At 48.1% G+C, this 15372-nt stretch overlaps 1 protein-coding gene across 34 annotated transcripts in view; it reads left to right on the forward strand.

The window, feature by feature from the left end:
* Lrrfip1 (LRR binding FLII interacting protein 1) overlaps nt 1-15372 on the forward strand; it is a 131339-nt gene that overhangs the window by 42637 nt on the left and 73330 nt on the right. For 2 of the 34 annotated variants that reach the window (XM_074072108.1, XM_074072102.1), the window contains exon 1: nt 14066-14348. The exons of 24 other annotated variants lie outside the window; for them this stretch is intronic. In XM_074072108.1, coding sequence (XP_073928209.1) covers nt 14283-14348 — 66 coding nt within the window. In that variant the 5' untranslated portion in view covers nt 14066-14282. Of the gene's footprint in view, nt 1-7140; nt 7290-14052; nt 14349-15372 lie in introns of those variants that run through there. 8 more of the 34 variants (XM_074072088.1, XM_074072100.1, XM_074072111.1 and 5 more) reach the window with 8 other exon arrangements.

Genomic DNA, 15372 nt, shown 5'->3' on the forward strand with positions numbered 1-15372 from the left:
AGCAGTAGGTAGGGGACTATCTGGGACTGTTACAGTCATTCAGAGCCAACATGCTGAGGCCTGTTGTAACACAGTGTCCTTGGGAGTGCAGGGAGGTGGTAGAAGAGAGATGCTGATGTGATGATGAACTGGGGGCAGGGGACGGTGCCCTGAGAGCAGCGCCAAGAGCTGGTGCCTGTGGACAGTGACAATACAAGAGGAAGACTGTAGGGGGCCACAGGAGCTCATTTTGGACCTGTGTGGCCTTTGAGGTCCTTTTGGGACTTCTGAACAGAGGTGTCCAGCTGACGGAGGCTTAGCTCTGGGAAGTCAGGATTAGCAATACCAGCCTGGCGCTCAGTAATGTCAAGGCCATGGTCAAAGCTGTGGGGCCTTGAGGGCTGGGAGTATAGCCATATTACAGGAAAGGGTTCCGCAGACCCAGTGAAGCTCCCTGTTGAGCACCAGGATGCAGGCACATCTCTCTGCTGTCTTTATTTGCAGCATTGGGAAATAGGTACACTGTGGTGACTGGAGAGCAAAATTGCTACCTGAGCACTCGTCACAGGACTCAGCACAAGATTAATTCCTGGGCTGTGCAGTAAGGCATTAATTTGCATTATTATTTTCAATTTCAAGAAAACTGAGCCGGACATGGTGGCACGTGTCTGTTATCCCAGAACCCTGGAGGCTGAGGCAGGACAATTGCAAGTTTGAGACCAGCCCTGGCTACTTAGCAAGACTCTGTCTAATAAATAAAACAAAAATAAAAATGAGCTCTCATCAGTGATCTGATTTTTAAAAGCAAAACTTAAGGAAGGCAAAAGAACTGAATCTGACACCTTGAACAATTCTTAACCTTGGGTCCCAGAGTTCCCGAAGGGCCTTTGAACAGATTTCCAGAGCTCTCTGAAATGCATGGGAAAAGAAGGGTAGCGTTGCCTTGAGGTACTAAGGCAGGCCAGACTTGAGCACTGTTTGTTGGAAGTGTATGTGACCTTGTCGTCATTACAAATCACAGGCATTTTGCTCACTTTTCGGGGTGAACTGATGCATCACTACGTCCTTATGATGGTGGACGTCAACTCTGGTGATTTAACGAATTAATAAGGATGGGCTGGTTTTGACCTGTTGTGTCTGTGCCACCCAGTCCTCCTTGCCGCCAGGTGTCAGGCCCAGAGCGGCTGGCAAGGCACAGCTGAGCCCTGCTAACCGGGCACTAGAGGGCGTCTGCTGCTTGTTTCTGTGACCATCACCCCCGCAATGGGTCCTCACCCTGGCAGCAAGTGTTTGTTCTGTTTCTAGTATTTTCCACACTCCCAGAAGCCACTCTCATCAGTCCTGCCTGAGGCCTTCCCCAGGGGTCTGCATCCCCATCCCAGCTTTTGGGCTCAGTCAACCAGGCCTGGCTGTTCCAGAAGTCACTGCCTCTGTGTTCCCAGGGCCCCTTTGTCTTTGCAGTCAGTCATCCCACACCTGTTTACTTCTATTAAAATTCCTCACTTCTTTACTTGCTTTTTCTCTGACTAGACTATGGTTGATACATTGTTCCAAGTTTTAAACATCTCTTTTGATAATATGATAATATGCTTCAGTGTCTTTTGTAGCCCTATGTCTTGTATTTTAAATACTATTCTGAGATTGGCCCCAGGGCTTCACCAGCCTGCCAGAAGAATCCATTACACACACACACACACACACACACACACACACACACACACAAAACCCAGGGAAAGAATTGCCAGTGGCAGTCAGCCTAATTAATTGTGGTTTACTGGGCCAGGTTTGAAAGCACATAGGAACACAAAACACAAAAAATAAAGAGAGTTCTTTTTTTTATAGGAACACAAAGTATTAAGGGCTTTCTTTTTTCATTCTTCCTTCCTTTCTTTCAAAATAACATTATAAAGGAAAATGAACTTTGTGTTATTTTCTTGTTTTAAAATTAGAAGTAAGCCAGGTATGGTGGTACATTTCTGTAATCCCAGCACTTGGGAGTCTGAGGCAAGAGGATTGCCAGTTGGAGGCCAGCCTGGTCTGCGTAGTGAGATCCTGTCTCCACAGCCCCTACTTAGTTAAAAGTAGTACACGCTCATGGAAAACTCATCAGAAAATTGAAGGGAAGACAAAGTGTCTTCATCCTCGTTATGACACAAAGACAACTGGCCCTATTTTGTTTGTGTCTGTGCTTGCATACGTGCACACATTCGACACTGCCATGCGTATTTCTATTACACACTCATCATCAATGCCATTTCTATATTGGACAGGAAGGCATGAAGTAGTAAGTTGACTTGGCCATTTTTTTTTATAATGTATTACAGAGAATTTTTTGTTGTGGTAAAATGTACCTAACATAAAATGTACCATTGTAACCATTTGTAGGTGAGCAGCTCAGCAGCATTAAGATCTTTCACATCCACTACCACCGTCCATCTCCAAAGCGTTTCACTTCCCAAACTCAATCTCCATCCCCAGTAAGCATCACCTCCGTTCCCCCCGCCCCTGGTACCCACCTTTCTGCCCTCTGTCTCATGAACTTGATTGACATAACTTTTTCCTACTACGCCTTGCTTTTCCAATCAAAGATCATGTATGTATGTACTTCATGTAGGTGACATCGATGGTGTCTGCCTGCAACCTTGGCTTGGCACCTGCCATGCCAATGCTGTACCACTGAGCTCTGGCCTCCCTCGTTTTAAAGTTACATTTGCAACTGTCAACATGTGACACCGTCTTGCCAGTCCTAATTGTTATTGTTTTCCTGGTGACAGCCTGAAATTTCATGTGAGGTCATGGAGACTTTACATTTTTGTGAATTTAGAATGTCCAGTATTGGTGGTGGAGAGATGGTTTCAAAACTGAGGGACACAGTGAAGGCACTCCCAGATTTCCTGTGTTTTGTTCAACTGTTGAAATCTGTTGGAATTCACAACATCTACCTTATGTGTTCCTCTCCTGCTTTTTGTGATATTGCATAAACAAAAAACACATTTTTTGTTATTATTTAAATAGTGGCAAAATATGCCTAACAAAAATTACTAACGTAATTATGTACATTTTCATCTTGCATAACTGAAACTGTTTCATTAAACACCAACTTCCCATTCCCTCCCATCCCAGCCTCTGGCACTCACAGTTCTACTTTCTGTCTCTATGAATCTGACCATGCCGGGGACCTGGGCTGGGGACACAGCTCAGTGGTAGAGTGCAGGCCTAGCGTGGGAGAGACCGTGAATTCTCAGCACCACAAAAGCAAAAGCAGGAAAACCCTAGAACTCTCACACAAGTGGAATCACACAGTATGTGTCCTTTTAACTGACTTTTTTCACTCAGCAGAATGTCCAGTTTTTAGCATATGTCAGAATTTCCTTTCAAAGACTGACGATGTTCTGTCTATGAATGCCCACGTTTTACCTAACCAGTCATCCACTGGTGGATTGCTTCCACCTACGAAAGAGCAAATTAGTTTTGCATTTAGTGTGAATTATCTGAGATTTTGATGTGGGTCCCTTTTAGCATTATACTATCTGATTTAACAAGCCCATATTAAACCTCTGGCCCAGCTAATCTGTGACTACTGGAAGCTGGCACTGGAGTTGGGCCATGCCACCCAGCTGAATCTTTCTCTGTCATTTCTGCTTTTCTATTTGCTTAAATGTCCCTTTGCCATGTCCTGGAGACAACATTGCTGAAAGGTAGCGATGGATTTATGCTCTTCGGGTCTAAAATGTAGATCATATGTTTTAAGTAACCATAGACTGTTGGAACTGGAGGATTTGAACATGTCTTTTTCACACTCCAGGATGACTGTGTTACCGAAAGTAGATGACTCTCCCTTTTCTGTAACCTGTACTGTAGGAGGGTCTCTTTGCCCAAAGGGGGACGTTCATGAGCTCTCACTGCCCAATGCCTTTCTCTGGAAACACAGTCATACCTCCTTATCTGGTTGGTGAAGGTCAAGTGCAGCATCTAGACTGTAACTCTCAACAAGGAAGTGTTGCCTTCCTTGATGCCTTACTGAAAATAATTGTCACAGAGTTCAGAGCTCATGTTCTAGAAAAGTAACGTAGCTACTCTCACAGAGCCTTGAGGCTTAGAATTTCCAGGTAATGTTGCAGAGTTGCCTGCTCCAGAGTCCATTCACCCTAGGCCAAGAATCTCAGCAGCAGACAGGGCCAAGGTAGAAGCCACACCAGGGTGTGGCAGGAAATCAGAAGGGACATGTGTTAACTCCCACATCCCTTTGTAATTTGTGACTGGCACATTAGGTTTAGACTATGCTCCTTGAACTATTTTGTAATGTGTATTATATAGACCAAATAGCTCACCGCACTAACAGTTAGCATTGTATTTATTTAAATAATAATTGCAAATAAAAACCCTGTGAACCAGGTCCCATTATCACTCCTGTTTTCTAGATAAGAAAACTGAGGCTCAGAGGGTATGTAACTTTCTCAGGGTGATGATTCCCACTGGGGGTAGCAGCCCTAAAATCTATGCTCTTTTGTTGTTACTCTTTGGTGCCTGTCACCATAGGGCACAATGGTACCCTACTGTCCACGATAATAACAGCTTTACTGTGACTTAAGTATGACTCCTTCTCCAAGTTGCTCTGTCTGGCCAAAATAAGATTCCAGCCTTTTGGCAACAGCGTCTTATAGGAAGACTTGTAATTTGTTTCTTTTCAGGTGCCCAACTACACTATTCTCTATCTATATGACAGGCAATTTGAAACACTATTTAAGTTCTAACAACCCTGAGTCATGTCCTGAATTATTGTAGGACAAGCACTAGGTCACAAAGCTGCCTTATTATGTTCCTTACTTGTAGAGTGTCCAGCTGAAGAAGAAAGGTTGAGATCAGGGGGGCATAATGTCATTCCACTGGGGGTGCTCAGCTTCAGACCCAATAAAGAAGTCAGCAATAAAACGACTGAAAAAAAGTAGATAAAATTTCTCAGGACTTATAGATTACGTATATGTCTAATCCAAAAAGTCAATCTAAGCCTGAGAGTTTTTAATAAAATAAAAAAAATTCAAAGCATTCCCATATTCTACCATAATGAGTTTCTTAATAATGGAAAAAGTAAGATCCCATCTAAAGTTGCATAGGAACATACAAAGCCATGGGAAGAAAACTGTAGCCATTTACTGAAGAACCTACTAAACTGAAAAGTAAGTGAGAAATACTTGTTCCTAGCTAGGGACCGGTGGCTCACACTTGTAAGTCTAGATAGCTGGGAGGCTGAGATCAGGAGGATCTTGGTTCAAGGCCAACCTGGGCAGATAGTTTGAAGAGATTCCATCTCCAAAACAACCAGATCAAAACGGGCTCTGCAAGTGTGGCTTAAGAGGTAGAGTGCCTGCTTTGGAAGGGCAAAGCCAAGTTCAAACACCAGTCCTACCAAAGAAAGAGAGAGAGAGAGAGAAAGAGAGAAAGAGAGAGAAATACCTGTTCCTGAGTGAGAAAACCCAAGGTTGAAAAGATGTTAATCCATCCCTAATTAATTTATAAATAGACTGAAATTCATATAAAAATCTAGTTTATGGGGAAAGTTGGTTTAAAGCTTGGCAAATAGACTCAAGTTAATCTGAAAGAATAAACAGGGGGCCCAGTCAAGACATTTTTGAAAGATAATAACGAGGGTGATTTTCACTTTCTTTTTTTAGCCTCCAGGTTCTTTGCTTAAACAAAATCTTTCCTCCCCTATTTTGGTGGGTCTTTACTGCTCATGGGTAAAGTTCAATTCCTTAACCTGAGTGTTGTAAGAAGAGCATTCTGAAGGTAACTACAGGTCTTCATCTCCACCTGTTCCAGAGGGCAGCCCTTGTTTATTCTGCATTTCCTTCCAGTCTTTGTCTGTACGCAAACATAATTTACATTCATAACATTCTTGTCCAAAACCCAAGCTCACCAGAAGCTTGGCTTTGGGAGTAGCAATAGGCAGCACAGATTTCTGGACTAGACACAGGCAGCTGCCTGAAGGAGAGCAGGAGCCCCTTGAGTGTCTCACTGACCACATGACACTAGACTCTAAGCAGTATGCAAACTGTCACTCCAGAGACCCTGTCTTATAGGGAGAATTGTCTGTGTGGATTGAGCCCCAAGAACTCTGTTAGGGACTGTACGTGCCAGATTTGGGTCCCGTGCACTCTGCAGTCCTCTGGGCAGCCCTGCCTGGTGACTGTGACTCTCCATGTTTTATACAGGAATCTGGAAGGGGTCTGGGAGTCACTGAAAATTACAAACTAGTATGTGGCAGAGTAGGAGTTCAAACTCTGCCTCGGGATTTGAGGGCATCTGCAGGAATCACTAGTGTTGTCTGTGTGGGGTGCAGGGTCACTTGCTCTCCCATCAGCCTCTTCTCTTCAGCTGTGCCAAGAAGCAGAATCCAGTTCTTTGACCTCCTCACTTGGATGTTCTTTCTTCCAGCCCACTGGTGCCATTCCAACCTTGGCCACACCACTTCTGAAATCTCAATTCTCAGCCTCCTACCCTCAGACCCCCCCTCCTGGCTCTCAGTGTCCCCGGTGCTGACTTTTTTGCTGTTCCTGACAAGAAACCTTGCTTTTGAGTTTGAACTTGGTGGACAAGAGGCAGTAGATACAAGGGGATGTGTTCACAGATTTGCCCCCCGACACACACACCATTATTGCTGTGTCTTGCCATTGGTCTGTTGGGGCATGGCTTGTCTGTACAGGTTGATATGTTAATGTCCTCCCACAGTGTGCTGCCTGGGATGCAGGTTCAAGTCTCTCTACATCTGGACGTTTCAACTCCAGCCACTTGGCCATGTCTGGAGATAGTTTTGGTTGTCACTCTGGGGCAGAATCTGCTACTGGCATTTGGTGGGTGGAGGTCAGGGTGCTGCACAGAGCAGCCTCCCAAAACTTAGAATCATTTGACCCCAAATGTCAGTAGGATTGGGGTTGAGAATGCCTGCTGTGTGCTTATACTGGCAATTTCCCATTAAGTCTTAACACCACATTAACATGGGTGCCGCTGCTGCAGTGAGGTGAGGGAAAGCGTTCCATATAATCAAGTAACTACAATAAAACCCAATGATCTGAAGGAAAACTCCATTTGGAAATCCTCCAGTTGGTTCAGGGACCACACCCTCCCATTATGCAAAGGCAGCTGCCCAAGCGAGGAGCAGGGCATAAAGGTGACGTGGTCAGGAGTAGCTATTTGATCTCCAGTTATTCCAGAATTTCCACTCTTGTGCCAAACGTGTCTCTCCAGACTGCTGTTTTCATCTGGTCCTTAAACTCCCCGTGAAGTTCATCTAAAATCGTCTTTTTTCAAAGGTGAGGCTTCTGTGCTGTATGTTAAGTCTTCTCTAAAGACATCCAGTTCGTATGAATCGGTAAGACAGAGGATGCACTTAACCTGGCACATTTTTGTAGTCTAGTAGTTGGGACTTTTGTTTGAGCTACAGGGGCGAGAGGGATTCAAATGTGGGCCTGTGGTTTTAGTATTCTACTGAAGTGGGTTTCAGTTTTTGTTTGCTTTAGAAAAATTCATTTTAGGGATGCTATTTTTAGGTATTTCTATACCTTAGGTTGGAAGGTTGCTCACTTTTCCTGGTGTTATTGTCTGTTCTTCATTCAGGCAATCTATAATATAAGGTGTTTGGCAGCCATACCTGGCCTGTAAACCTTTGAATCCATTTAAGAACCCTTAAATCCCCCTGTTTGCTCTGGGTACCCTTTGAAGTCACATTACAAAATCCTGTATCCCTCATACTTCCTTTCTGTGGAAATATTTGTAGCCTCAATGATTTCTGGATTTTTCAGTGAGTAGGATAGATTTATTTCATGGCTTTGATTGTTTGGAGCAGTCTGTCTATTCTAGAATGTTTAAACTCACAGGCAGGAGCCAAACTCACAAAGCAAAGCCAAATAGGTAAGTTATCTGGAAAAAAATATGACTTCAATTTCCTTTGATCTTACCACTTTCTATTCTAGGTATGCACCTAAGTATTTATTTCTTCTCAGTAGAATATTCTGTTAGCTAGTGAATACAATTGTCGATAGTAAAGCTTTCTCCCCATGCCACCATCTATTCTTCAATATGTACAGATGTTTTTTATATTTGCATTCAAGTTGATTGAGGGGCTTTTTGGAATTTGCTCCTGTAGGACAGAGAAATGCATAATGGATTTTAGTGGTCTTGCTTTCAACACTTCTAGAAAACAGTGAGTTGATAATTGAAATGCATTATGTTCATGAGAAGCAGAGCTGTTTTTCTTAAGTGGTGTTTATTGGCTGTGTTTATGGCCCTTTCCTTGGTTACCTTGTATTGGGGTGTTTCTGGGAGCACTCTGACCTGGCCTCAAGAGTCACCAGTGCTGGGGATGGCTAGAAAAATGCATCCATTCAGGCTGCAATGGACTCACTCCTGGGCCCTTTTGAAGATGAATTAGTTCAGGGTGGGATGAATTAGACATTATTTTAAACACAGAACACTCCTCACCCTGAGGCAATATGATTCACGTTGGAGCTCCCAGAAAGGGTCTGTGCCCAGATATTGACTGGTGACAGTGTGATCCTGGCTGGCCAGCTCCAGCTCTGTGGCCCACCCTTCGCTTCAGACCTCCTGCTCCTCATCCTCTCCCAGCACTGCCCCAAACTGTCCCTGTACCAGGAGCCTCCACCTTCTGTCACCTGGTTCTCTCAGCCCCATTCAGGCAGGTGGTTCTTGGGTTGGTACTGGTACCAGGGCCTGGCAGTTCCCACCAGCCCCTCCCACCCTGAAGCTTTCCCTGGACCCCAGCTCCATCTTTTCTCATTCTCCTTTCAGCCTCCAAACAGACTTGAGTCTCTCCCATCCTTAAAAGTAGATGGACAAACGGACACATCTTTCCAACCCCAAACCTGCCCTTTGGTCCTCTTCTTCCTCCCAGGCTGCATATTTTTAACAAGAGTGCATAATCACTGTTTTTCTACTTGCAAATTAAAGGTTTTCTCAACCTTGTTCTCTTTGCTCCATGGCTCCCACGAGACACCTCTATTTCCTCTTTCTCTAACTGCCCTTTTGTTTTTTGGTTTGTTTCTTATTCATTAAATGGGGGACCCCCCAAATCCCTTCCTTTGACCTCTTTTCCATTTTATGTATGATATCAGTTTTTATATCATTTTTAACTAGTCAGTACTCCCGTGCTAAGGTGCCTGTGAGACAACCTGCCCCTACCTCCAGGCTTCTGCCAGCAGTTCAGATTCAGTTCATCCAAAAAAACAAACTCGTCATCTTCCCTAGAAAACCCAAGGGAATTACAAAAACAAAACAAAACCTGTTAGACAAAAAAGAAGTGTGGTGAATTGCTGGGTGCTAGGTAGTTATGAAAAAAATCCTGAAGATGTATCATTTTAAAAAGAGTCTCTTCCCAGTTGCTATAAAACCCACAAAATACTTGAATGCAGTGAATGATAACCTCTCAAAGCCCTCCATGGAATTAGGATAGCCATCCACCCATCATTTATGAAGCAGCCGCTGTGTTCCCAGCCCTAAGGACATGTTGCCATCCAGAAGAGCCCATCAGTCTGGGAAGCCAGAGGGATAGGGGAGAGGATAAAGTTAGCAGCTGCGTAACGTTCACTTTGGGCCTAGCTGGACCAGCTGACTATGGGGCACCACTTTCTTTGGAAAGAGCAGGCAGAGTCTGGTTCCCCCATTTAGTTCTCCTATCCATGCCTAGGGTATTAGTGGGAAGTCTGCATTGTGGCCTTAACCTGGGTGTGTGCATGGCCTTGTCAATGGCTCTGGGATAACAGATGGAGTTACTGTTCCAGCTCAGCCCAGGGAGACAGTCAATGAGAGTCATAGAGCCCACTGGATGAGTGTCTGCTCTCAGGAGGGACCCCCAGGTATCTGTCATGAGAGCACCTCTGCATCAGGCAGTGTGCTCAGGGACTTTTAGTGGGGACCTGGATTGAAAACCTGGTTTTTACTCCTCCAACATATACCTGTGGACCAGTTAAACACCCTTGAGAGCCTCAGTATGCTTTGTAAAGTAAAAGTGCTATGCAAATCCAGAGTGATGGTCTCATGAACCACATTGATCATGAGATGTGTCTTTAGGTGACTGTTGGAAGGATCCAAACAAAGTAATTTCATAAATGTAGCCCATCATGTGTACAAGTCATTTAGAGATGTTTCTTCTGCTGTAACCAATAGTGCTGGTGATCCATGTTCATGAAAACCAGAAGTTAGGGCTGGGATTTAGACAAATGACTTCATGTTAGTCACATGACTAATGGGGAGGCTGAGAGCCACTCTGCCTCCCTGTCTGGCCTCTGGTTTGTGTGGTCATCCCTGTAAGGATTTGTCTCCAGCCCTCGCACTTAGAACCAAACCACAGCAGAAGGCAAAGCTAGAGAGCTTAGCAACAAACACCAAGGAGACAGAGAAAACCACGTCTGGGAGTGGCCCCAACCTGGCTCAGTGCTCGGCCTCTGCTGGTCAGCTGTGATTCTGATGTTCCTTGAACAAGTGTAGTCTATTCCACTTACCTTCTGTTGTTTTCTCAGGAGTCCCTTTAAAAATTAAGTTCCTGTGAATAAGCTTGTTCATCTGAGAATGGATATTGAAATTATATCACAAGCATGGTGTATACAGACTTCCCCAAAACCCAATCATGCCCTCACAATGCAGAGATCCTGGGCTTAAAATACTGATAGCAAGTCAAACCTGGGTGTTTGCAGGTCCCTAAGTACCAGGAAGGGACTTGAAAGTGAGTCCTGAGAAGCGCTCTTCCTTACCAAAAGGAGAAAACTGAACTCTGTGTCATGGACCTTGGCTTTTTGGTTTTTATTTATTTATTTATTTATTTTGCAGTATGGGACTTGAACTCGGGGCCTACACCTTGAGCCACTCCACCAGCCCTTTTTTGTGAAGGGTTTTTTCAAGACAGGGTCTCACACACTATTTGCCCAGGCTGGTGGCTACTAACCACAATCCTCCTGATCCTGCCTCCTGAGTAGCTAGGACTACAGGTGTGACTCACTGGTGCCCAGTTACCTCACAGCAATAGATTGTAGAAATACCTCCTGCTGACTCAGGCCAGTGGACGACCCCACCTCAGTGCCCCCAGACTCCCAAAGGTGCCCTCAGGCTTCTCCTGCTAATCTGCCGGAGTTTGGAAACCCAGGGCTGCTCATCTGATTCTTTCATACTCTTGGAAGGTTGTAGTGCTGACTTCATTCTGCTAAGCTACCTTTAGAGCTATGGGCATTGGGGGTGAAATTTTGTGTACCTCCACCTTTCCCATTCTACAAAATGTCATTTTTCGTAGCCATGCCCCTTGTCTTGACTATTTTTTTTTTTTTTTTTTGAGGTACTGGGGTTTGAACTCAGGCCCTCATGCTTGCTAGGCAGTCACTCTACCACTTGAGCCAGGCCTCTGTCCCTGCCTTGACTTCTGAATGGCTTTCCTAAGTACACCCAGTGTGTAAGTTCTAGTCACCCATTCATCACTGGTGGAGTTGTTGCACCAGCAGGGGGCTTCAAGGAGGGGCCACCAGAGAGGTGATTGTAACTAAATTAATGGAAGGTGACTGGGGGCCTCTCCACTGTATTCCTGGGCTGGGGATCTGAATGGCACCACCAAGGTGAGTTATCAAGAAGCCTGTGGAGCCTGGCACTGGGAACATTCTGAGATCGGACACTGCACAGGGCAGACTGCACTGACGTGGCAGAATGTGCACCCTCCCACCTAGGAGGGTGACAGGATAGCCATTCCCTTGCTACGCTGCTGCTTAGTGGAATCAGAAGTGTTGTCCACAGTGGTTTGCTCCTGAAGCCCAACTTCCTGCTAGGGAGGAGGAGGAGGCCTGAGTGGGGAACCTGTCTGGGATTCCACAGGCAGCAAGGTGGATGTGGGTGTGATTTTTGACTGGACTTCCTGAACACTGGGCTCACCCTCAGCAAAGTCCACATTCTAGTGTTTTTGGTCCTTGACTTTATAGGGGTTCTGTTATCACCAGCAGGAATGTTTTGGAGAAGACTCAAGACACAGGCTAAGTGACTTTGCTGAAGACCCCATAGTGAATGGCGGAGGTGGTTGAACTCCAAGCCCTCCTCCCCCAACAATATGATTCCTGCCTGTGTGGTTTTCTGAAGCTGATAGCTAGCAGCTGGCTGGCCACCTTGTCTGGGAAAATGCTCCCAGTGCCTCAGGACAGGCAGAACAAAGCCACCCCAGTGCCCTGCTCAGGGAGATGGATTCCATGTATCGAGCAGATTTAGAATCTGATTACCCACATAAGAATATCCAAACCGAAGTCTCAGCAGAAAACCATTTTATTATCAGCTGGCTACCATTGTCAAGTGTGAAATTGTTACCAGTAGTAAAATTATCATTGTTCTCCATGATAAATTCCATAAACCCCACAGTAGCTTATGTAGCTTAAAACTATTTTCCCCAACTAATTAAATTTTATAGAATGGAGAATTGTAACACCAACCCTTGAAAAAGTGTTGTAGTGAGAAGCAACTAAAGCCGGCAGTTCATTTCCTCCAGTGGCTTCTGTGAGCGCAAGGTGCTGTCCATCTGAAACCTGTTGGATTTCTCCTCCAGCAACACCTAGGCCTTGGCTCAGCTTTCATTTTTTTATTTTTCTTCTCCCCTATCAGTCCCAGGCCAGGTTCTCCTGCCTCTCAGAACCCATCTTTCCCGCTGCCCACCCTCCCCATAGTCTGCTCCTTCGGAGCCCTCCCCAGAAACCAGTGTGTCTGGAGGCCGCGGGTGCACACAGGTGAGCCCTAACGTGTCACCAAGAGTCAGGCCAGGAGGCAAAAAATCGGAGAGTTGTAAAGCGGAAATGCGAATCTGTGGTCTCTCCAGGGAATCAGCTCAGGAGGTATTGCTGGTTCCCGCTTTGAGCGGGGAGGTGGCCTTTCTGAGAAGGCCCTGTGTAAACTAGCACCCAGGACGTGGTCTGGAGAAGGGCCTTGACAGAGCAGGAGGGGGTGCGGGAAGGTTTCAGGGCCTGGGCTTGGCTAGGACAGCTGACTTGGAAATCGTGTTTCCTTCCAGTTGCTTCTGCTCCCAGCCTGGCGAGGTCGGAACCATCTTCTTGCTTTAGATTTTTTTTTTTTGGGGGGGGGGGTTAGGCAGCACTGGTGTTTGAACTCGAAACCTCACGCTTGCTAGGCAGGCGCTCTTATCTCTTGAGCCACTCCACCAGCCCTGGACTTTTTTTTCTTTTAAATCACGAGGGTGCCCGCTCAGTGGATGCAGGAGGCGCGTGCTGGGAGTCGGGTCACTGTCCCCCGCGGCCTCCAGGTCCTCTCGGGCCCTCCCCGCGCGGCGCTGAAACCTGAACGGCGCAGACTCGAGGCTCCACAACACCGAGTCGGCCGGGCAGCAGTCACCCCGGCCCCCATGCTTGGTCTCGCTCCTCTGGCCGCAGCGGCAGGGCCAAGTGCGGGCCGTCTGCGCAGTTCTGCCGTCCCCGAGGTTGGCGCATCAGCTGTGTACCCTGGCCAGCAGGTGTGGCGTGGTGCAGGCGCAGGGACGCGTGTCCCAGGTTCCACTCGCTCCGCCCCCTCGCGGACCCCGCCCCCCTGGGCCCCTCCTCCAGCCCGCCCCTGCCCGGCGCGGATCCTCCCCCGAGCGCGCGCTCTCCCAGGCCAGGACTCGCCCTCCCGGCTGACTCAGCCCCGCCGGGCGTGCGTGTGGCCAGGGCGGGGCCGTGGGTGGGGCCGGCCAGGGTCTCTTCCCCACCCGCCTTTCCGGTGGGGGTCGGAGGCATTGGGTGGTGGTGATTGATGACCGCCCCGCTGGACCGCGAGGAGGGGCGCGCCCAGGGGCGGAGCTCGGGGGGACCGGACGTGGCCGCATGGATGGAGCGCGAGGGGCTGGGTGAGGCCCGCGTGGGCGGGGCGTAGGAGACTCGACCCGTGTGAATGGGGCGCAAGAGGAAGGGCGGGGGAGCCCCGTGTGGGCGGAGCTCGGGGCGGGACCTGCATGGGCGGTGCCCGGGGGCGGGGGCGGCCCGGAGTGGGCGGAGCCCGCAGGGCGGGGCGGAGGCGGCCCGGGCTCCGCCCTCTCTCGGGTGCCCTCCCCGCCCCCCGGGGCCCGCGGCCACCTGCGCCCCGCCCTGCCGGCAGCGCCCGAGCCCGGGAAGCATCGAGCTGCGCGCCTGGGCGGAGGACTTCGGCTTCGGAAGCTTCCCGGCCCTTCGGGGAGTTCCTCCGCTCGGTGGACCGTAGTTCTGGCTCTGGGCATGCAGCCGCACTGAGAGCCGCCGGCTGCTGACCGTTCTCGGGTTGAAGAGTTGGGTCTGCGCTCCGGCACCATGACCAGCCCTGCGGGCGCGCAGAACAAGGAAATAGACTGTCTGAGCCCAGAAGCCCAGAGACTGGTAAGAGGAAGACGCGTTTCCCAGACTTTTCGCAGTGCCGGCGGTCCCCGTTGAGTTGGGTTCCCGATGGCTCTACGGTCAAGGGCAGTGGGCACCCTGACCGTGCCGTGGGGCCGGTGGCGGATGCGCGGGTTGGAGCGGGCTCCGCTGCGATCACTTGTTGGCTGAGCGTTCAGCGGACCGCGCCGCGCACTGGAAAGCACTTTTTATGGCCTGAAGCCCCTTCCAAGGACGAAAAGAAGTGTGCTCTCTCAACAAGGCTCGGCTCAGCTGGTTGGATCTGGCCTGAATCCAGCCGAGGACTGAGATCTGGGCGTGGTGTAGGGTTTCACTTGGGGCTGCGGGTTTGGTGTTCTGTAAAATACAGCCCCTCAGAGCTGGCGCCCTCAGTGGCTGGAGTGGCTTGGAGCACTTACCTGGCTGTTGACCCAAGGACACCAGATACCATATCCACTTTGGTCGGTTTCCCCCGGGTCTTCCGGGTCTGGACAGTATCTTACCTAAGTAGGATTTCTCCATTAGCCAGCTCAACATTCAGTGTGGGAGGACCACAGATCCCTTGGTACTTTAGCCTTATAATTGGGCATGTGGCAAGGTGGGGAAGGTTTACCCATTTCCACGCAGCTTGTGATTGTGAGGGTTTTGAGGGGTAACCTGAAACAGGGTCTGACTAGATAGCTCAAAACTCAAGCTCCTTCTGTCTCAACTTCCCTAGTACTGGAATTACAGGTATGCCCCACCACGCCTGACTCCTTGTGGTCGCTGGTGATGTGAATGGGAATAGTTAAAAGTAAAAGACTTTACTTTGGAAAAGAAATACTTTATGGGCTTAGTACTGCAGAGAGAGACCCTAGATTTCTACTTTATCAAGTTTTTGTGAGACCTTGACAAAAGTGTGAGCCCAAAACAGTCACTTCTTCACCAGGCAGAAATTAGTCATCTACTGGGTGTGTGTGGAGGAGTCAAGATGAGTATGACTGCTCAGCCCTGGGGAAACTAACTAGGAAATGCCACAGAGGTATAG

The sequence above is a fragment of the Castor canadensis genome, chromosome 4 (assembly GCF_047511655.1).
Source record: "Castor canadensis chromosome 4, mCasCan1.hap1v2, whole genome shotgun sequence".
NCBI lineage: Eukaryota > Metazoa > Chordata > Mammalia > Rodentia > Castoridae > Castor > Castor canadensis.